General features: G+C 34.0%; 1 protein-coding gene across 1 annotated transcript in view; it reads left to right on the plus strand.

Moving 5' to 3' along the window:
- The first annotated feature begins 745 nt into the window (after positions 1 to 745).
- Positions 746 to 23,558, plus strand: part of LOC113494992 — a 44,945-nt gene continuing 22,132 nt past the window's right edge. Inside the window, exons 1-2 of the mRNA XM_026873546.1 lie at positions 746 to 1,001; positions 8,287 to 8,546. Coding sequence (XP_026729347.1) covers positions 8,444 to 8,546 — 103 coding nt within the window. The 5' untranslated portion in view covers positions 746 to 1,001; positions 8,287 to 8,443. The remainder of the gene's footprint in view (positions 1,002 to 8,286; positions 8,547 to 23,558) is intronic.

The following is a 23,558-nucleotide window of genomic DNA, read 5'->3' on the forward strand; positions in this document are numbered from 1 at the left end:
TTGTAATTATTCCGCTGGGCATTGTTAATTTAATAGTTGCCGCCGTCGCGGCTCGCCTACAGCATTTGCAAATTTTGTTTTGATCTACATTCCTGGCGATTATTCATCAGTTGTTGTTTTGTAATTAATCTTCAGACCCATCCGCTTCATGGCGAAAGCTTTTTATTGGAAACTGTAACGAATTGTTGTTATTTTAATTGTATTATCAAGATTAGGTAGAGTTATGTGACACATTTAGAAAATTAGTCAGTAGAAGTGTTCAGTTACTACATCGCGATTTAACTGCTTTATATTAAGCAGCCAGTGTAATTAATTAAGTACAATAAAACGACACAAAGGTATTCAGGATAGTTATCATCTCAGTAAATTACAGCTTATTAACAAACTTTGGAGAATAGGTTAGGTTACCAAAATAGGTTCTTGTTTGCGGATAAATCTATGGAACATAACAATATTGGCTATAAAGATTAGGAAACTTCTTGCGAAGTCCCCTCGTGGGCTAATGTAGTTGAACAAAACGACATAAATCTAAGTTAAAAGTTAATTTTGTCAATCCGGATAATTCCTCAAGGTTTAATCAGACTAAGTTGGGTGTAATTAATGTTCACTAAGGCCACACAATCTAGGAAAGCTTCGGCTTAGCCCGCTACGGAAATCGGAGTTTGCAACGGGCGGGCGCGCGCATCAGCGGGGCGGAGCGGGAGCGCGAGCGGCGAGCGCCGGCCGCCAGTGCGATGGGGGCGAGCGACCGCACGGAACGCGCCGCGCACCCGCCGCCCGCCGGCACACTACCCCCGCTCTGATATTACGTCCGCGCCTGTCAACTCACTCAAACAAATAACACATCGGGTTTATTATTAAAAGTCCCGCTTGATCAAAGTTTTAGCTAAATTAATTAAACACTGCGTTAGTAAAGTGACTTTGTTTACCGATGTTTTGTGCGACTTTCCAGAACGGGAAAACTTTTTGAGGACTTGACGGTAAAACTGCGATGTATATGTGTATGTATCGATGTGTTATTTTTTTTTTATTTAGTAATAAATCATAAGCATCATTAGTGTTCCCATTGACAGGTTTACGTTAGAAATACATCCTTGATGTTTGATGTTAGTTTAATAATAACAGTATAAACGTTAATCAAACTAAATTTGTATGACGCTTATTTATATTTAAGGTTTTATATAATAGGTTAGAAGGCTATACTTAGACGTATATATTCCATTAACTGATAATACATCATAAAATATATATTTGTTGGTGATCTAAGCACGGTCAAGTAACAGACGAATATAAATTAAATAATTAAAATGTATAAAAGAGCCAATAAATATGTAAAATGTTGGTGGGTCAACAGAAATCAAAGGGAACAAAAAATGTAATTAAAAAGAACATGAGATGAGGGTCAATTTTATTACGTCACCGAAGATAGGCACAAATATAAGTTGAACGGACTCGTTCGCTGAAACAATTGTGGCGATAGCGTGATTAAAATGTAGAACAAAGGTTCACCATTACGTGGTCGATTTCATTACGGAATTTGACGGTGGGCGGTTTCTGCCAAATTGCCGATACTGCCGATACATCGACTTTTGGCCTGCGTATCTTCCTCATTTTCTTTTGTAAATCACAGGCTATCTACATAAAACAACGCATAAAGAAGGGAACGAAAGTCATCCAATTCGAACCATTCTGCCGATGTTAAATGAATCGGCTAAATACATTTCATTAATTGATTTTATACCGAAATAAATTTCGCTCTCTCATTTATTTAGTACTTTTATTCAATGTAACAGGATTGCCTTGCTCAGACTGGAATAACTTGCTTTATTTAAAAGTAATTAGTAATTTAGATCTTTTGTTTCAATTGGGCTCTGATGTTCAGTAATTTTCCATTTCTGTTAATAAGACGCCTACAACTGTACTCGGCTACTTCAGTAGAGTAAATAGTCTATATTAGATCTAGTAATAGGTGTGGATCTAGGTTCAGAGATCTAATAAGTGAATTCGACGTAGCTCTTATAGACCTTGAGACTTTATTAATAAAACCCTCTTTAACAATGGTACCTATTGATTTGGAACTGATGACTTTACATTCAATTTATATCCATAATAATCCATATTTATTTTAATAAGAAAATACGGAAAAACTATAGAACTACTATATTGTATTTGGTAAAAATGTTTTCCGTGGAATTTAAGAATCAAAATAAAGACTTAAAATGTAAGTCAGATTTGGTTTTAATTAGCGAAAGCGTTGCCAAATGTATGCAATGAAAATATCGTTTAAATGGTTTAGAGAAATAAGCTCAAAGCGGTTTCAAGTGTCTTTTTCATGTAAATTTGTTAGTTGAATGAAACCTATTGACGATTGGTCGCATGTCTATTTTGAATTTTATCGTTGAGCAACTTCGAGTGGGATTAATTAAAACTCTTTTATTTTAATTTTGCATGAAAACCTTTGTATTAAACTACCATCTACATACATATTTAAGTATAACCCTAGGCTTTTCTCTTCTTAAAGACATCTCCGGAGACACTTATCAGATAACAACTGTTTAACTTGAAAATCTAACTAGATTATATTATAAAACCAAAGTCTCTATATTTTCTTTTCTCTTTAACAAAAGGTGTTACTAATTGATGTTGTGAAGATAGTCAGGTTATTACTGTCTGGAAGTGAAAAATCGCTTCCTTTATCATTACCCCATGACTGGACATAGGCCTCTCTTTGTTTATGCCATACTTATCTGTCTTTTGCATCGATACTGTGTCTGGTGTATTCTTTATGTCATTTTTCTATTTCCTTAAAACCTCCATTATGATTTATAGCACCAAGAGTCATAGCTGTAGCGTTTTAGAAGAACCTGTAAAACGGTCTACTTAAATCTTATTTTTTCTTTATTTCAATTTTAAATATTGCTCGTTGCCTGGAGGCATACCGCCGTCTCTTACAGAATATTATTGTAGTTTTAGAAGTGTGATAGCTCATAACACCGACTAGGTTGTCGTTGTTCTATCACGAAAAGAGTAATATTACCGTAGGAGATGGCCCTTTGAAATGGTCATCATTCACCGATGCGACAGGTCGGCAGCAACCTGCTTACTCGGCGTACTAGCTTCGGGCATATTCTCTTTTGCTATCGCTCGAAAGATCTTATCGTGTTTACATAAAAATGATCAGATCTATCCAATGTTTTCTGTTATTTATTGGTTTGTTTTACATCTGCTTACTCACTACTTTTTAAATAGTTGTTAAAGTATAGAGAAATGGTAGAGTTGGTGACATGTGACTTATCTAGAAGCAGTATCAAAGCAGACTTGTTAACAAGATTTGACGACGTAACAAAATAAGATCCTATCTTTGCTAAAACCAAGGAAACTCTACACATAAACGGACTAGTTCTATAATACAATACATACACCTAACTTGCTAGTAAATAACAATTTCCGGAAAGCTGTAGACCCGTCGTTACGCCTGCCAGAAGCACAACAATTAGGATTTGATTGCTATTAAACTGTAGCAATAGCCACAACGTGTAGAGAAACAGAAAGGGCAATATTCTTAATCGTTTAACAGCCGTTCGACTCAGAGATACCTCGCAGAGAACATGCATTAAAACTTTTAAGACAATACGTTGTACGGAACTGAAATAGCCCAACGGCTACCACGTTAAATGGGTTATTCGGCACTTATCGCCCCGAAGAAGCTCTTGCCTAATTGCGTTCGCTTTCACAGTGGGCTCAGGCCGCGGTTATCGTCTTCGGCGAGAACGTTCAGATCGTTTTGATCGTTCTAGACGTGTCGCTACTTCGATCGCCGAGGTCCCCGCAAAATGGAACTATTCCGTGACTTAGGTACATATCGGGCCATAGGAGGTAACTAGGCGAACTTTATTGCTATCTTTTGTGTTTCGCTGCCAGAAGATACGTTATGTGTCATAAAATCGAGATTATTGCGATTTTATTATTATGCCGTTAAATATACTATGTAATTAGTTTCTAGGTATGCCACTAAAATAAATTAAGGTTAAAATCTCAATTATAATAGTTCGGCGAACAGACTCATTAAATTTAGCGGCATTAACACGTGGCTGAAGGCAGTTAGTAATGAATTAAGCATGAGGATGTGGAAGCGAATTAAGCGAAACGTTTCGCGGGAACAATCATATCAGTTCGGTTAATAAAATCATTTAGATATTTGATATTCAATTTAGATTCTGTTCTTATACAAACGAATGAAAAATAAAACCTTTAATTTCGATTCGATAATTTAGATTTTGTGTTTTTAGGTGACTTTTAATGGTATTTAAAAGTACTTTGTTACATTTCAATCTTATACCTGTTTTTATAGTCAACAAGGTTCGTGTAAAAAAATGTGCATATTTTTAAAAAGCTTTCACGTTAAAGGACCCACTTTCACCTAAAAATAATGAAGAGTAAAACCAAGCTCCCATTTTTTCAATGGCCAGCTCGTTATTACCCCGAGTAAATGCGATATGACTACAAACGATAATTAAAATGATTTTGGACCAAACCGCAAACACAGAATGTTCACAAAATGTAGGTAATTTTTGACAGTAAACCTCTTTAAACAGCTAAGATAAAACCATTCAAGTGGAACTCTACTGGGGTTTCCTAATAGGATAATTTACTTTATGTTCTTATTAAAAGAATGCTTCTATTCTCTTCCTTAAAATGGCGAATAAAATACTTGAAAATTTTCTTACAATTTTCCTCTTTATTCGGTCCAGTACAGCTGTGCTTTAGCCATTACGAAGATTTATCTAGTTATAACAGACCTACAATTTCAACTTGTTCAACATATAATATAAGACATACTCTCAAAGATAAAAGCTGCTTTCAGACGGAAGAAAGTTAGCCTTTTTCCTAAAGTCTGAAAGTAGAACGAAGATAGCTTCAAGATATAACATTCCAAAACCTAGACCGATACTATGTGTTACTACAATAAACACATAAAAACCGTATATCTATAACTATCTAAGGTTATATTTGACTTGAGGGTAAAAGCCGGACCTTTATTCTCTCCATTTTCGCACCCTGAGAACCATGTATCTACTACTAGAAATAAACGACCCAATAATATATCATTCGATTGGCCTCTTAATTACAGGCAAACAGGTTCAATGTTAAGTAACCAATGTTACGAAAACCATTAATTATAATGAACACGGCTAACGTAAAATATTTAAGAATATTGAAAATGTAAACCTTCAGTGAATCGGAGTTGCTTCATTAAAACAGACAGTTCGAACTGGCGACGACAGGAAAATTAAAAAGTATAAAATAACTGAGTTAACATATGTATTTACACGAACAAAATGCATTGGTGGTACGATTCGTGTGAAGCATGAAGAATAAACGTTGGCATATCATCTCGTTAGGAAATATGGGACACGGTGCGACGCGCTCGGCAAAATGTGTTCCATTGCTCTTTGTGTCGCCTTCTTTTGTTCAGTGATACCCGCGTGCCCAGCATAACGTGTTGTGTAGTTTTTCAATAACTCACTGCATACCGCTACTAATTAAAGGGCTATGCCATTGAGGGGACACTTACAAACATTGTTTTGTTTCACCTTATCTCTTTAGTGTTAGGTTTTATTTTATGCTGCGAGTAATGAGCCTAGTTACTTTACTCTTGACCACTGAACGGAAGAGTATTGAAGCTTTGAAATGGGCTTTGGGGTTATTTGTGGTGAGATTACGATAAAATTATATTTAATGAAACAAAGAAATGATTTCATGGAACCATAGTTCCATTACACGGTCTCAAACAAACAAGCACAAAAAGAACATTATTACCTAAAAAACTATTAGTACTAACAGACAGCTTAAACTTAAAAGGAAACTTAACCTCATCACTTAAAAGTATTATTTTCAGTAGACTTCTTAAAAAGAGTTGCGACGGAGATTTTTGGGCAAACCTTTTAAGTAAAATGATACTCTGAGGCGGGAAGTATGGCGTGACGCGGCTATCTGTTTCACAGCGTCATGACTCAAAACTTCCACACAAACTTAGAAAGGGGTTCATTTATTGTACCCGAACTGAAAAGAATGCATTTGGTGTTTGACTACTCATTAAATAAGATTCTAAAGGTCATTTAATTTGTTAATTCGTTTGCACAATCATCGACGAATAAATTCACTAATTGGCGACAAATATAATCAATCAAATTTACTGAGTAAATTTATCGCTCAATATTCATTCAATTTTAATAATCACATTACTCTAAGATTGATTAAAGTTCATGTCAATTACTTATTGAGGGAGGTACATTTTCGACGTAAAACGTAATTACATTATTAAGTTATTGATACCGCCATATTTTAGCGAATAATAAACATACGCACGGGGTCGGTTCCTACAATAGGGGGTGCGGTAAGCCTTCAATTAAAGAGGGGTTCGCTTTTCTCGTTATTTTATTCGATTAATGACGCTTTATGAACCTGAATACTTTACGTTAATAGCCTACTGTTATTTTGTATAAACTTATGCACTATTGATTTAAATCGATTTATAGCAAGGGGTTTCAGAAAATTTTACTGTTAAAGTAGGTAGGTAAATATTTTTCTTAGAATAGAGTTCTCATTGCAAATTAAAAACATTTAAAAAAATAGCTCTATTTTATCTTAATAACATACTAGTCGATGTGTCTCAAATTACGAGTTTGTAATATTGCCTTCGAAATAAAATCGAATATGGAGTCCAATGAACCAACTCGTAATAGTTTCAAGTTCCTGAAATAATTAATGAATAGCTTATTTAAGAAATGTTCAAACTTTCCCTTACTAGCGGTTTACATAGGCAAATTGAAGGATACTTCATTGGAAAGTTTTAAACAATTAATGGACTTGGTTATATTTCAGTAGGTATTGTAAACGTATAATGGCAATAAAGTTCGTCAGAGCCAAGACAATTCAAGTACCTAAAAACATTTAGAGGTGCCAATTTTAGTTTAAAATTGAACTTAATGTATAAAGTTACAAAATCATGTATTTACATTATTTATGCCTTTAGGAGCTGCTAATAGCGCTGAAAGCTTTGTGTAATGATGCAATTGCTATATATTGATGATGGACGATTTAAGCAAACATTTCCAAATTTCAACATCAGTAAAACAGAAATTTGCTTTGAATTATTCCACTATTTAATACCGCAACCGCGTTTGATCTGTAAAATTGAAGTGCTGTATATTGTCTAAATATATCAACAAAATGTTTACCAAACGCCTTTGATCAAATCAATTGTCATAAAATATGCATCTAAGTTGTTATAAAATATTTTTAATTTCGAACATACCTAACGTAAGGAAAATCTACAAAAAATATTTTAGAGAACATAGTTCAGTTTTCGTTAGTTATTTTTGAGCTACAACGTCTACAAAACCCAATATAAACGCGTGTATTTCCTCCTTGTCCGTAACTAACCGCGGTAATTCATTTGAAATACGCGTCTTGAGAGTTTTGAGATATTGAAAAGGGCGAACCAAATTGAAGGATTAAATGTTCCGTCTGTGTCAATATGATAAGAGCTGTGAAAGGCTCGCCTCGCAACCCCGAATAAATGTAAATTGAAACAGAGGACAAAGAACCAGGGCAACGAGACTCGGAGACTGGTCAGAGGCGATCGGTGACAGCTGTGTTTCATCTCGCCGCCCCGCGCTGATCCTTTATGTTCCAGCTGTCGTAACACCCTTCACACTTCGGACCAACTTAGGATCTCCGAGAATTTTATGTCATTAACATTTCATCAAACAAATTGAAAACAAAGAAACGTGTATAAGTTTAATAATTGAATTATAGCTTAGATTTGAATATAATTTAACAAATACTGAGAATCATTTTGATTAATAAAAGACAAACATTTGCGGTATTACTATTATTCTTACCTATTACTCTTACAAAATATTTTCCTAACAAAAAAATAATCAGAACGGCCCGAAACTTCGCAGAAGTTTGCTGAACAAACTTCAATTGCGAACACAAGTTGTTTCGATGCAATATTTGACACTTACATAAATCACGCTGTCGCCTTCGATCTCAATTGTTTTCTGATAAATATTGATTTTAGAACAACAAATGAAATTAATCATGTATATTATAATCGGCTATAATAATGTGAATGTTGTCTGTTTCTCCCTTGTCAGCAAATAATGTCATTTTGAGTCCAGCACAAATAATAAAAAGCGTAAAACTTATTTCTTCCGATTTGATAAAATCTATGACATACGTTGCTAGCTGTGTAACATAAATTTCTCTACTTTTCAGGTACCGTAAAATAGCTGATGAAATAAAATGTGCGCGATTGTGCGAAACTGTCGACTCTAAAATTGTGTTAAAAGTACTGTGAGAATAAGAACATAAATATCAGTGACTGTGGAACTCTATAGAGCTGGAAACTATATAAAAATAAGTGTTCTGTGTTATGTGGTGCGTCGGTTCCGGGATACCAGGTGTTATGGAGGTGATACCGTCGAGCGGTAGCCGCATCCTTGTGGCTTTCTTCGCGACAGTCTTCTGGGGAATGGGTAAGCACCTTTTAAATAATTCATTTTATAGCTATTGATAGGATCAAGGAAAACAATGATTAGGTACAGCCACAATCTTCATATCTTTCTCACAATCTCTTAGTTAACAGTGAGGATAAATTAGAGGTAATAATATTTTTATCATAGTTGAGTTGAAACGAGAAATAATTTTCATATTACGATGTTAGGTAAAGAACGAATGTATTTTTTTAGATCAGAAATCAAATTTGTATCACCTAACCAGTGTTAGAACTATGAGCTCGTCAAACAGGAGTATTTCCATTGTGGAATAGATAAGGCAATAAGCACTGAGTGTAGCGCCGTCTCACTGCCACGACGGCAACAATCCGCTTTGAGAATTCATAGTACGCGCTCAGGAATTGGAACAAATATGTATAGACCACAAATATATCTGGGAGCGCGGTGAATACGAGAGCGAATCCTTGCCAGCCCTGAGGGAAACACCCAGCGGTTGCGTCCTTCCCACCCCTTCAAAGACCATTAAAATTTATCGAAATTATAATACGAAAATCTCTCCAAAACATTTTTAATATTTTTTACCAGCAGGAAAGGAATCAAACGTTGTATAGACAAGGGCTTAGAAACCGCCTAGACGATCGTTTGCAATGATAACAGTTCTTAGAACAACCTATCATTGTATACACGGTCTTAAATTACTTACTTATAGAATGGGTTTCGAGGAAACCGCCAATGTGCATGGCCACTAACAACTTTGTACTAGAAACCCATAGTTTAATTTAAAAAGGATTTTTGGTCCCGAATTAGTTATGCTCTGATGCTAAGGCCTACTTATTTTGATTTTATTAACTGACCCCGTTTTTAGGATTCCGTATCCTAGGATAAAAACAGAACTCTTTCACCAGGGCTTATCTAAATGATGCATTTCTTTTGATGCTGTAACGAAAAATAATAAACAGGCGTTTGTATGGTCATATCTTTGAAAGTTGCTTCTTTTTAGTTTGCTTTTCTTTCCCTACTTTACGGAACCCTTAGTGTAGTGTCGCAAGTCCGACTTACACTTGACTACTGTTTTTTACGAACGAAAGATATTTACTTATACGTACATAACCTAAATATTAAAACAACTGAAGTCTGTTTATGTGTATAACTGTAGATATATAAGGAACAACACAATGATGTTTATTAGGTGTTAATCTAGCTACGGTTTGTGTTAAATTCGATTATCCTAAAGTGCCTTTGAATAAGATATAAATTATTACGCTACGTCAAGTCGGAACTGAATTATGTCGTGAGCTCTGATGACTACACGTCCTCATATGTGTTGTACTAAATTGTTACTCGTGGGATGTTCGTAATACGCATATTAAATACACTGTCTGCCTGTGACAAACCAAAGGGACAGAAAAAAACAAATTATACACATGCCTTGGGATTTTATTTTTTGATTATTGGACTTTTGACAAACAACTCTCTACGTAGTTGTTAGTAATAGGATTCTCATTGAATATTAATCAATTATAATTAATAATTAATTATTTTGGTAAGGAATTTCGATTAAATATTAAATAGAATAACGAATTCAGTCTTGGCTGTTACGTAATCAGCGAATGAAAGAAGAACGTAAAAAATCGGAAATTCTACTCTTACTGAATTAAAGCCCGCTTTAAAAAGAACTGAATTATTTAAATAAGTAATATATCTTAAGTTATGTATGAATAACGAATATTATATTACGGTGTTCATTTATAATCCAATTTTTGACCGAAACCAGTTCACATAGAGTGCAAAAATGTATAAACCACATGAAAAACGTATATGCGCAAATTGTAGTCAGGCACTGAACGCCATAAAAGTGAATGCGTTATTAAAATATACGGGATCAAAGGTTGATTGATATCACTTCATAATAAAAATACTTTATTTTGATGATGATGAGAGCTGTTCCCGATTTATGATGCCCTGGTACCTATCTGATATGCCTGGCCATAAAGAAATCAACTAAACGGTTGCAGGCAAAAAAATAAATTCTGTAACTTTTTCATCATTTATATTCAGTTTTTCCTGCTCATGCTGACGATGTATTTATTTCTGAAAATTGTTTATTAATTATGTAATAAAATATCGATAATGATTCATTAAAGGTAAACATAAATTGAAACAATTGTTATCTTGACACGGCCTATTGCCGATATTAAAAGAATTACTGAGTAAGTGACAAAGTAACAGTAATTATATAATTCATGACAAATTAAATGACTTTCGTTTTATCAGAAACAATAAGCTAGTTAGATCTTTGACCAACCTTGAATTGAATAATCACGATTTAGTCGAATGTTCGACATAATTATTCATCTGCGTTTCATATGATATTTTGTATGACTCCTATCGCATTTATCAATATTTAGTCAAAATGAAAAGAAAATCAAAACGTTATTTCTCTCTTTTAAAAAGTCATCTGTAATACACCCTTTCTGTAAATATTTTCTTGTGCATTTGAACACAAACTCTTCTAGTATTTAAGAGTAAGATCTTTATGCGTTGAACACGAAGCGATTGAAAGCAGCTGATATGGTTATTGACCTCAAAATGTTGATACTTACACAAGGCTTACTACTGTCAAAGGCTATTCAGTACTACAATTGTATGCCGACCTCAAAGGGATTGTTGCTACGCTCTCCCGTTCTGATTGTAAAACTTAACTAGAACGACACGTAAGTTATTTGTGTAATAATTATTTTGGTTTTTTTTAAACATATAATTTAATTATTTATTGTACACAGATACTTAAAATAACATAGTAAAAGTGCATACAAAAGTCGAGCTTAACCCAGTATTTAACCCCATAAAGCTGGTAAACCCAGGTTAACCCAAAACTTGTCCAGAAAGAAAATATTTAAATAACATTTGAGGGTGTATAATATTAAAACATTTAAAATACTTACATATAAAATCAACAACATGATGAGGATTTAATTAATTAGATCCACACATTTATTAAAAGTTAATAAATGTGTAAAACTATTTAATAGTTTATGTATAGACGAGACAATTAAAAAAACGCAACATTAAAGAAATATTTCTTTTCAGTTCAAGGATGAATACACTCTCTACCAACAGACAGACGATCGTTCTCATATTTCTCCTTAATTTTCAGTTAAAATAATTAATGTTTCTGAATCAAATAAAGCTCCATAGAGTTAATTCTTGTATCACGGTTTCACAAACATTTAAATGCACAAATTATACAAAACAATATAATATCTAAGTATATAAAACCTCAACAATGCAAGCTCTCTTCATTGTTTACAGTTGCTTGATGGCACAAACCAGATTAGTGTGTATAGAATATTTTACTACGCTTCTGCTTTCTCGCACAAAGTGCTTTGCAGAAACTGTATCCCCAGCTTTGTTCAAGCAAATATTATTTCTCTGTAACAATCTTAAATCTACTCAATCAAGCATATCTTAAGAGCAGAGTTCACTGACAATATACATTATACTAAGATAATTTACTGAGCGAACAACTTATGAGAAATTACTTACGCACAAATATTATTTTTAATTTGGAAACCAAATATGAAAATCAATCACCGAAAATCAGTGGAAAGAGGTGAAACAAAAGAGTAAATTTTCCTTATAATACAAACACAGTCAAAACCCTGACTGAAAATTATCCTTTATCAAATATAATAGAATAATCTTTATTATCGTAGTGTCGTAGTTTTTAATGGTATTTGTATTTAAACAAAGGCGTGAAGGCGAATACAACCCTAATGCTACGTCTAGGGACAACCGTACACTTGTTGATCTTTCATTTTATCACCTATTTACATATCCGTACATATCATTAACTTTAATAACATTTACTTTCACAGAAACTCTGATAAAACACTACGTTTCTACGTAAAAGAAACCGTGAATAAACTAAGCTTTTATTTAAGTAGGTACTTAGTTTCACAAAAGAGACCCGACTACTTTTTAACTGTGATCCTTTGTAGACTAATTGATTGTATAAAAAAGAAGCTTAGGTTCTTGCCTGTTACAAAAATAAGGCGTTTTCTTGGTAAGTTGTATAAATAAACGATTTCTTTATCAGCTTACCACACAACGACATTACACAGTTAGCACTTACTTAAAGCTGTACTAATATATACACTCGCACATTTATAAAGGCATTTATTCATATGTTATGACGAAATAAAAATAAAGCATCCATCCACCAACAGCTAATGATATTGAGAAACAGTTTCATGGGATTAAGGTTTGCTAAAACGCAGGCTTTGGCTACAACTTACAACTATTGTACTTATAAATGTTTTTGGGATACCAAGCAAACAGAGGGCCCAAGTTTCTTACGATTTAATACGTACTTAGTACTTACACAAATCGATGTGACCTCACCCAAAATTCGTTTTCACTTAGCGCTGCTCAACATAGATTAGTATCTGAAGGTTTTGAAACTAGGTATAAAGGCATTCGGAGATCAAACAAGTCGTCAGAATTATCTTGTTCATTCATCTTGTGTTTGTTGTGAAAGCTTACTTTATTAAATTAAAGAGCGGTTATATTAATCTTATTCCTGTTATTTTTTATTAATGGTGAAATTTCAACCAAATGTATTGACGAATTTAATACGTTTTAAGTACAACCCGAAAATGTTCTTATGTGTGTTATACAGTAGGTACGATTTTCAAGGTAAACTGTAAAACATAATAAAATAGATAAAGTTAATTACTGATTTAGGAAAAAAAAAGAAATATGATGGCAGAGGTTACAATCGCCTTCGATAAAAATCAATTTAATATTAACAGTAAACACAACAAGTAGCAACGTAACAATAAGAACTACAATTTGACAGGAACAAGTGAGTGAGTTCATTAATAATGAGAGTATTATTCGTTAACAAAGGTCAAACGTCTAGAGTGCGAGAGTGCGTATCTACAAGTTTGATTTATAACGTAATAAGGATCGCTTGGACCAATAATAGCTTTTGCTCCTTGACTTCCACATAAAAGCCAAGAAATGCTTTTGCGGTATCGAAAAAGCCTAAACATAGACGTGTAAAGAAATCACTAATAGAGAAAGCAAAAAAAAGGTTTGATTTATTTATCGTTAGCACTAAACACTAGCATAAGTTTCTTTTTAAAATAGAAAAAAAGGTGTTCAATAAGTAGTCTCCTTGTTCCACAAACAGAATTCTAAATTCAAAACATCCTTACAAAATGTATTCTTGTCAAATCTATACATATTATATTTATCCTAAACTAAATCCCATAAATATTTTAATCTTAAATCGACATTTTCCTGTGTATTTATTTCGGACCTAGCATAAATAAAATTTTCGAAGAGGAATGCGGTCTCCTTGGCGTTCGACTGTCCACGTAGAGCTCGTCCTTTGTGCAGCCGTTTCGACACAAAGGCCAGAGGTACAGGTATCGCATCGATTGTAATGGCACACTGCGGTAAAATTCAATAATACTGCGATACTAGGGATACTATCAAACTACCTACAGGTGGAAGTCGAAGAATGTTTCCAGGTTAATATAAATCGTATCCTAAATACAACATCGCTGGTGGCTTGGATCAAGTTAAAGGTACAAAAACCTTAAGAGTATGAAAGAGTCATAATGTAAGTGCTTGACGTCTTTGAAGTTAATAAGTATGAATCCCATTGTTGGAGCGAGATGCTAGTAAGTACACGAGGACGGTAGATAAGACAAAGAAAGTGATACTGAGTATATTGTAGTGTTCTTGGGAAAAGTTTAATGACTGTACCTCAAAAGAATGATAACACTATGCAGAGTAATTGCAAAGATATTGATATAAGTGCTATAAGTGTCTTTCACTCAACCTTATGCTAAATTGGAAATAATATTCCTCTATAAGGGTATTGTGCGTTACTCCATAACATAATAGCTTTCATAACATTATGTAAATTGCCCGAACCACTAATTATAGCTTTGGTGATTTGATGCGGTACTAAATCATTCTAATTATGTGATAATGACCACCTATATTTTACAGTAGAATTTGATAAAGTTAGGTAATTTTACAATTTGTAATTAAATGGAATGTTTTGTTAAATAATATTCGAATTGTTGTTTTGGGGACAGGTATTGTGCTTATTGTTACATTTTTCCATAGTCATGCATTTTTCATAAACTAGCTATGATTGAGCTCATTACGTTAGTTTACATTAGTCTTCACCGCGACACAAGTATTAAATTCCTTAGTACAAAAGCCACAGTTTAATTACGATTACATTTTTAAAAAGCTTAAAAAATAAAAAAGCCTGTAACAGATGTCGGTTAACACAATTCGATTTACAAACGGTCGGAATTTTTCAGCAATATTTTTATATTTAGAATGTTCTAGCTCTACTAGGTATCAAACCTATTTTCATACCTCGTTACATAACGACAACTTATTGGATTTAAGGACGCGCAGATTTTTTTTTCAATCTGTCACTGACCGTAATACTTTCTTCTTATTTTCGTGTCGATATTCACTTTTTCTGATCTTAGTGATTTTTTTCTTTTGGGACTAGCCCTCTACAATGAAACCAACGAAAACCACCGAAATACTTAACGCCACCGCAACGACATTAATCAGAAATAATAAAAAGTAGGAGTAAGAATCAATTTTCTACTTCCCTCGGCTAGCGGGAGACAAGAGAAGAAATAGCTAGTTGTAGCAAAGAAAAGAGATTGACAACTGAGTTAGGATCATACTGTATTTATATAACTTATTATATTCTTCACACTGTTGCACATCGTCAATATCCTGACCTGAATCATAACACCAACAGAGACTAGGTATCCACCGACTTGGTAGCGTCAACTCGTTAAGCGAAATGGTGCGTTAAGGCGAGTACGTACTTCTAGGATGGGATATTCTGTTACCTATCAGTAGTTGAGTCCACGCACTAAGAATCATATTTCTGCTCGAAATGAAGTGCTTAAGACAGTTGCAAAATACATATCAACATTTAGTAGATCAATTATGTATATACTCGTATATATAGGTAGTATGCTGCTCTGTGTTCTGTTTAAATTGTGTTATGTAAATAGCGTATCCCCAAGCCTAAGTACTAAACGTGAAACAGACACAACACTTAGGTCTACTAAAGGAAGTTATAGTCGCCGAGTGGTCGCCTTCAAATAAATTAACCCTTGTCTCACTAAGAGCCATTAAAGCGACATTTGTATCACTCACTGGCAGGAAACTACCAATCTGTCTCAGTCAGTGCCAATTGGTGCAAACATCTCCGTTATGGTCAAATCTAAAATATGCCTATTAGACAAGCCGTTGCCACAGCTCCCGATAAAGCCACAAGCGATGACGAAATAAATTCATCCACAAAATTATCATCATTTTTTTTACATTTTTTTTATTTTTTTATTGTTACGTATTTCGGGAAATGTATAATCAGATTTGATGCTATTATTCCATTACGCAAACTAAAACTTATCAAGATTTCTTTTGGTAGGATCGCCTGAAATGGCCTTTTCAGCGTCCAGGCCTAAGAAAATAGAAAATATTAAATTAAGCTTCATAAAGTTAAAGAACTAAGATGAAAAACAAAGATAGTGATCGGGCAACTTGAAAAGTTGAGGACATCGGTTTGTTAAACTTAGTTTGCGGTTCCGACTTAGACTAGTGACAACCCTTTCTTTACCTTGGATTAAAGATTCTTCCAACAAGTTTTGTCCTTAGTAGGTATCTCGAGAATTTTCAAGATTAGCCTAGAACGACTGACGTATTAAAACTATAGATAATCATTTTTTTTTCGCAGTCTTTTCATTTCTTTATAATTTTGCATTGAGTTTCTCAACAATATAATAAGTATTCATATAGCTATATGTAAAACTTTGTACTGTATGAAACTTGATTCAGAGATTATTTCGTGGTTTGTTTAACTTTTCACGTTCCTCGACGGAAACTTAATGTCCCCGGCGACTATGAGCGCTACGTACAGTTCAGAACGTTGGGAAATTTCATTGTATAACATTCGAGTTAATATCAGAAATTATTATGAACGAATAAAGGGCAAACTTCTCCCAGTTCCTGACACTATCAACTTTAGTTTCTCACCTTTTTGCTCCAGTGCAATTTAAAGTCATATTTGAGAACATTGTTACATTTTCAGGCTCTCCTATGCATATTCAAATATTTACATCGTACAATCGACATTTGAAAAGCAATACAATATACTGCAACAAAAAAACATTAAATATTAAACAACACAATTTTATAAAAGCCGGCGCAACACAAGTGAGCATTTACAATCACATTTCAGAATTGGGTGAACTAGTTTTTGACGTATCTAGAACGAGCGTCATATTTTAGTACCGTTTGCGCGGATCAATAGATCAATGCAATTAAATACCAAATGCTGACCGCGGGTCCGTGATTAAACCACGATGACACGATACGTCGGTGTCGCGATGGCTTAACCGATACGTTGGAATAATAGATGACCGTCTATTTCCTAAGTCCCGAGTTTAATTGGCCGGAATTGTAGATTGCCTTTGTATGTTTGATAATATAATTATTTGGTTGATTTATCGCAGTGTTCTGGTACCGACATGCGATATGTTTGTTACACTAGAGTACACACAGCTGTTACACTTAATTGTATTGGGTTTAACGGGAACAGTAACAAAAACAAGCCGGTTTTATGATCCGTGAATGGTATTTGGTTTAGAATCCAATTTATACCCGAATCATTGTGAGAAACTCGCTGAAATTTGAAAGCTGTAAACCTTAAATTATGTAGTTCAGTACCCTTTGCGAAGTTGTATGCGAGTTTGTGTACTTCATTTTGAGGGCAAATTCGAATAGTATCTTTTCGGTATTAGTGTGTTTTTATTAAGTTTTTAGCATTTCATACCAACCCTAACAATAAAATCAGAACCCTATTCCTGAGGCGTTTTCTGTCCATCCGTCCGCCATGAGGTTTTTACTCAGGAAGTGTTGTTACAGTCATAAATTTGTTAACTGACGAAGTGGGTGCTTCAAATTTATTTGTTACCTAACCGATTACTTTTTTGGCTTTCTGGTATGGAACCTTTAGTGTCGCGAGTTCAATTTGTAATGAACCGGTCTTTAAATGTGTTTGAAAGTCCATTCCTATCATTGCACACTACGCATTCATTCACATAGTTCTAGTATATAATAAAGTTGTGTTCTGAACTCGTTTATAAAGTGGGTTGAAACCAAAGAGTGTCAAAGGTTAAAGTTTCCATTAGTAAGTCGGTTAAAGTATTGGCTTTGTGTATTTTCTGTCGAAATTCTTAGTAGCAGCGGTTGGCATTAAACTAATTATGTATGTACAGTGATGTAGCGGTTGGTTCACTCCAATTACATTAAACTTAATACCGTAATTAGGAGACAGAATAATGTTAGGTGTGAATTTCAATACTGTTTAACATTCACAAATATTATTTATTGTATGTTTTTTAATACATTAATGGCCGACGCCGTACCATTTGCGTCATAAAAAGGGTATATTTAGAAACATATTCATATGGTCATAGCCTAAGCGCAGGTTTTTATGATGTTAACACAAATCAATGCTGCTGAAAAATTACCTGCCGTGGGTTACGTTCTGTATTCTGAAGTCAATTTGGTAGAGTTCCGCACCCAGTTGTAAGAAAACGTTAATACCTAAGCGCCGCATGCTACGTCTCTCACCATCTGCTGGCCCTAATGAGACTAAAACTGTACAACCACAAACATTTCGTCGCGAAAAGAATACTATGCATCGAGCGAATATTTAAAATCCAGTTTACTTTTCTATTTCAATACAAACAATTAACTGAATGTTCGACTCGCGATCCCGTCGCATCAGCTCATGATTAAGGACTCCGGTTTTGCCGAAACTAGACGGGCAATCTCGATAAATACTCGTGAGTAAACCGTTGTATCATTTAATAATAACCTAAATCTGTTACTTAGGAACTATGTAACGTAACTTCAAAGACGTGTTAGTCGATCAGTGTAACTAAGTCCTAAGTGGGCTAATTTGTAAGGTTCACAGAAATACCACGGCTTTGTGTTTAGGATATACATCCTAATAACTTTCTCGTTACTAGTAAGCCTGTATCATGTAGGTCCTTGTAACTTGCTCAGCTTAGTAGCAAAGACTTAGAAGTTTGGTATATCTTAATGCTGAGACCTGTGCCCTTACCATTAGCTTAAACCGCTAGTGTTGCAGTTGAGGAAGCGAGATACTGCTGTATAGAGCGCCATCTTGCTCCCACAATCACTAGAGTAAAATTAAAGGCTCGTAGTACAGGCACTGGGTTAGTCTTAAACAAAAGCTTCAAGTCGACTTGGTTACTCTCCGCATTAAATTGCTTCATCAATCTTTTATTCGCGTGCAACCAACCCCTAACAAAAAGATTTACCTACCCTTGATTAATGGAATGACAAAATTATTTTCGAATTTCGTAACAGCGTGTTTCTTTTAATAAATATTTTGTTCCTGGGAAATTTATTATTTGATGAATGATGAATAGTTAGACAAAGTTATGAAACCATCAAATATATAATCCGCATTAACGGATGCGAAACTATATTTTTTTAACTGGTCTGAAAAATCCGCTTGGAAAATCAGTGCGTTTCATAAAACTCGAAAATATTGTGTTTTATTGTGTTTCAAGCCGATAAAAAAAGTATTTATGTTCGTACATTTATAAAATTAAAATATATATATATTCATTGTTTGTAAAACAATTAAATTTAAATATGTATTCCGTATGCGGATAAAAATATGTAAATATCTACATGCATATTTTTTTGTAAACAGAGTTCTAACACTTGTCTTACTAATGTGTCACCACTTACAGCGGGTTTAAGATAAATATCAACTGGAGTTCACGTGGCCGCTGATAAGATCTTTAACCGTCTATTTTTGTAATCGATGTTGATCTGAATCGCAATAAGGAAAACAAACAATAGGCACTAAGGTAACCAAAGAAATTATTAGTCACCGTTAATAGTCACTTTTAGTCACCAAAATAGAAATCTCTCTCCGTTCTTGAAAGAGATTTAAACAGCTGCCACAGAATTTGATAAATATGAATAATAATCATCTGCATGCATTAAATCGATTAAAAATGTGTTATATTGATTGCACAAAATCAAATCAGAAATAGGTATAATGCCCCTCACTTTTGGTCAATTTGAAGAATTATAAAATAGTTCTTCTAAATATAAAGTTTAGTTTTAAGGGATGGTTTGTTTCCTGTCTGTTATTGTTTTTAAATCACGATGTGTAAATAAGTTACATCATTGGATTTTAGTATGACATCGTCTTGTATTTCTCAATGATTTGTATTTTTTTTTATATATTAGTATTTACATCAAGTAAAGGAAGTATCTTTTACAAGTAGGTGGCATGACTACGTGTTCCAAATCCCGTTTAAATTTATTACTCTTTCGGGTTTAAAAAGAGCATAAAAGACAATCACTTATTTCGAAAAATGAAGTATAACCGGGCAATGTTTAAACTAGCTGCAGTAGTAAAGAAAAATCCTCCTTGTTATGTAAAGTATTTCATCAAAATCACGTTATCCGTTTATCCGTAAAAGAATAACAAACAGAAGCATCCACTCTCGTGTACATAATATATTGTAGATATGAGTAACCTCTTTACTCTGACCAACTCAGTTTTAAAGCGGACAAAACTTCAAGAGCTCGCCCCTTCTGCAAAAAGAGGTGCAGAAATGTTTTAAAAATATTATGCCATTTGCCATTACGTCAGTTTAATGTTGCATCCACTTTAACTTGCATAGTAGTTTTTCAGCACTTTATTTTGTAGAAATTCATATACTAAGTTTGTCTAAATAAAGTAAAATGCGGTCTGCAATGTTTCCTACACTAAAATGGTAATGTATGGTTCGTTATAAAGTATTTTACGATAGGTATACCAGGTACCTAAACATACATATAAGGAAAATAATGGATGTACAGTATACCTACCTAATACAGAATAACTACATTAAAACTGCAAGGAAAATAATCCATCTACATTATTAAAACTCCAACTTAAACCAGCGTTGCTTGAAAGATGAAATGAAAAATGTAAATGGTTATTCATTCAATTAGACGCTAGGTCTGAGGTCATGCAAACATAACAGCGGTGGAACTGTGTACACATAACTAAGCTAATTGTGGATCCCTTTTATCATCAATTTTACCAAACGTACCAAAATCTTAACGAAACAAATTACTTAGTAAAGTGATCTTGGCAGCTACGCAATATTGGGTTAGTAACAGGGGTCTGCAATGTAATTCAATGAAGCAAACAGTAGCGGGCTACGACGCCGACGTAGCTACGAGCAGCTATATAAGTATACAGGCCGTACCCAAAGTCATTGATATCTCGCGCTAAAGTGTCCGCATGATTGATCGACGCCACGGGTTTCCTTTCAAGCGAACATTGATATTTTCCGTTATTTAGTCTACGAGTTATTTGGAATTTAATGAAAAAATTGGTGTTACAGATAATGAGATAACGTTATAGAATATTATAAGACTACTCGCTTTATCCACTGACATTTATTGAGCAATTGGACAGCTCGGTAACTTCAAATGCCGCCGTGAATACTGGCGCACAATAAAATTAAGTGTCCGTCGTAATATTCATCTTTCAGTTTTACGATAATTCTTTAAGTAATTGAATGAGGTATCCCACGGATATTTTACTTTATTTTACTGCTTCCGAAGACATTTTCCTATCATAAGTGAGTTAATCGTCTTATGCTAAGCGACTGGTTAATGAACGGAGTGCAGGCGTATGCTCCAATAAAATTAGTCGTCAAAATTAGTAGGAACCTAGACATTGCTTGGCGTTTATGTGGCACGTTCGTGTGTGCAGCAACTTGGCGTGCGACTTGTAAAGTAGGTAATTGCAGAACTTGTGAACGTTTCCAGAAACTTGTGTACGTAGTGAATCTTCGTATATCTATTTAGGAACATATCAAACTATGGAGCTCGAGGATAGCTTAACCGCTCGAGATAAATTAAATCGCTCGTGCACGTTGTATGTTGTTATGAGATTTTCCTGTTTCTCAACTGAACATTAATACACGATACTTAACCAAAACTTACCTACGGAAGATTACACTTTCATCACATTTTAGAATCTTAAACTTTACCAAGTTAACAAACAAGTTTTAATCATTTTCCAACACGAAGGCGTAAGGTAAATATTACAAAATAATATTTTAGTATGGATTGAGCATACATTAAACATATCCAGGTCTACAATTTTAATTTAAGTTTACAAAGATAAATAAAACAAGTAAAAGAATAGGGTACTAATAAAACTTCAGAATCTTTACTAAGAATAATCCTTATGGACAATATTCCAACATTCGGATTACACCAGGCCTCCAAGGATGGTCACTACTCTGCCCATCTGCGCATAAATGTTCTACAGTTCCCTTATCCCATTGTACGATTGTTTTCTGAGCAGATAGAATAATTTACGAAGATACTGTATCCTTTTGAACCCAAAAAGATTCGCTATTGATATACACATATCAAAGTCTTGTAATGGTTCTTTGAAGTCTCTTTGTTGAGTTACAACCGCGTTTTGTGGGTACTGTTTGTAGTATCGTATAATTAATCTGTGTCTCAGATAAGTGGATTTGTGTGTATTTTATACGGCTGTAGTTTATACATAATTGAACGGTAGTTAGTTATTACAATAGTATGACGTTTTTGGCAAAGGTATGATTGTAAATAAAAAAGTGGTCATTTATAACTTGACACATTATTGTTATTAGATAATTCTTACATAAAGAGGTTGTTTTTAGTATTTTTTTAATATTCAAATACGCGTATTTGTGTCTTCTAGTGCCTAATTGATACCACATAACTTAAGTGGAAATCTGTTATGAATCAATTATTGAAAATCTTAATTATTTTTGTTTGCACACGCCTTCCTTTAAATGTGTCATAAAGTAATTAGAACAGAGAGCTCCGACTTTCCGTAAACAAGTGTTTATAATCAGTTTAAATTTAGATAAAGATTATTGTAATTATTAATTATCAGATGACATTTCAATTTTGATAACTGATTCATTGTGAGTGTCTTCGATGTTATCAGAATGTCTAAGAACCCAAATCTATTTTAGGTTTTCAGAACAATTGGAAGATTGTCCAGATTGTCATAAAATGTATTTTGATTAATTTTTACCTGTATTTTTAGCAAGCTATGTTCTGTGATTTAGTCTGGCAGTCTTACCGGTTTCACCTGAACACCATACCTCTGTGGTGAAACTGCCTTTTAGGATTTCATTACCCATTTCCTAATCTTTCTTCTGATTAATTTCGTTTCGCGTTTCAATTTAGTTCATCGTTTCTCTGAAATTCAATGAGCTTAAGTGCTGGCTGGTCTTCATTGGTTATCATTGTTGATCCTGGGTAGTCCCATTTTTTTGTATGCAGTGCTTCTGAATTCATTAGTCATCCTGGGGTTGTCCCCTTTTTCTGGACGTCGTGGTTCTGTATTCAAGCTGCATAAACTGTGATCACTCAAAGGCTACCAAAGATTAAACTTAAACAGTCACTATAATCTAACAGAAAGGCAGATAGTAGTATCTACTTAAGAATTGTATAACTCTGTTCTGCGGTCAGGACTAACGCTCCAATAGATTAGGGTTTTACGACCAAATACTAAAACGTCAATCACTTTTAAGTCGCCGTTAAGTATCATGCCATCTCTTTCATTTAAAAGCGTAAAGTAGAGACAGATATATAATGCAAACATTTAAGAACGTTTTAAATTGTATTCGCGTTTCTGTATTCAGGAGTTAAACGTTTTAAATTATTTAACATTTTGCTGTATTTATTTTATAAACACAGTAATGAATAATTAACGAAACGCTTCAATAATATTTGCTCTATTCTCAAGTAAAATAAAATGAGAAGGTTAGAAGTCGAATCAAATTGGTATTCATGAGCGTGTATTTTTTTTAACTTTTCAGTAATTTATTCGAAACATTTATCGCTTCT

The sequence above is a fragment of the Trichoplusia ni genome, chromosome 6, assembly GCF_003590095.1.
Source record: "Trichoplusia ni isolate ovarian cell line Hi5 chromosome 6, tn1, whole genome shotgun sequence".
Classification (NCBI taxonomy): Eukaryota; Metazoa; Arthropoda; class Insecta; order Lepidoptera; family Noctuidae; genus Trichoplusia; species Trichoplusia ni.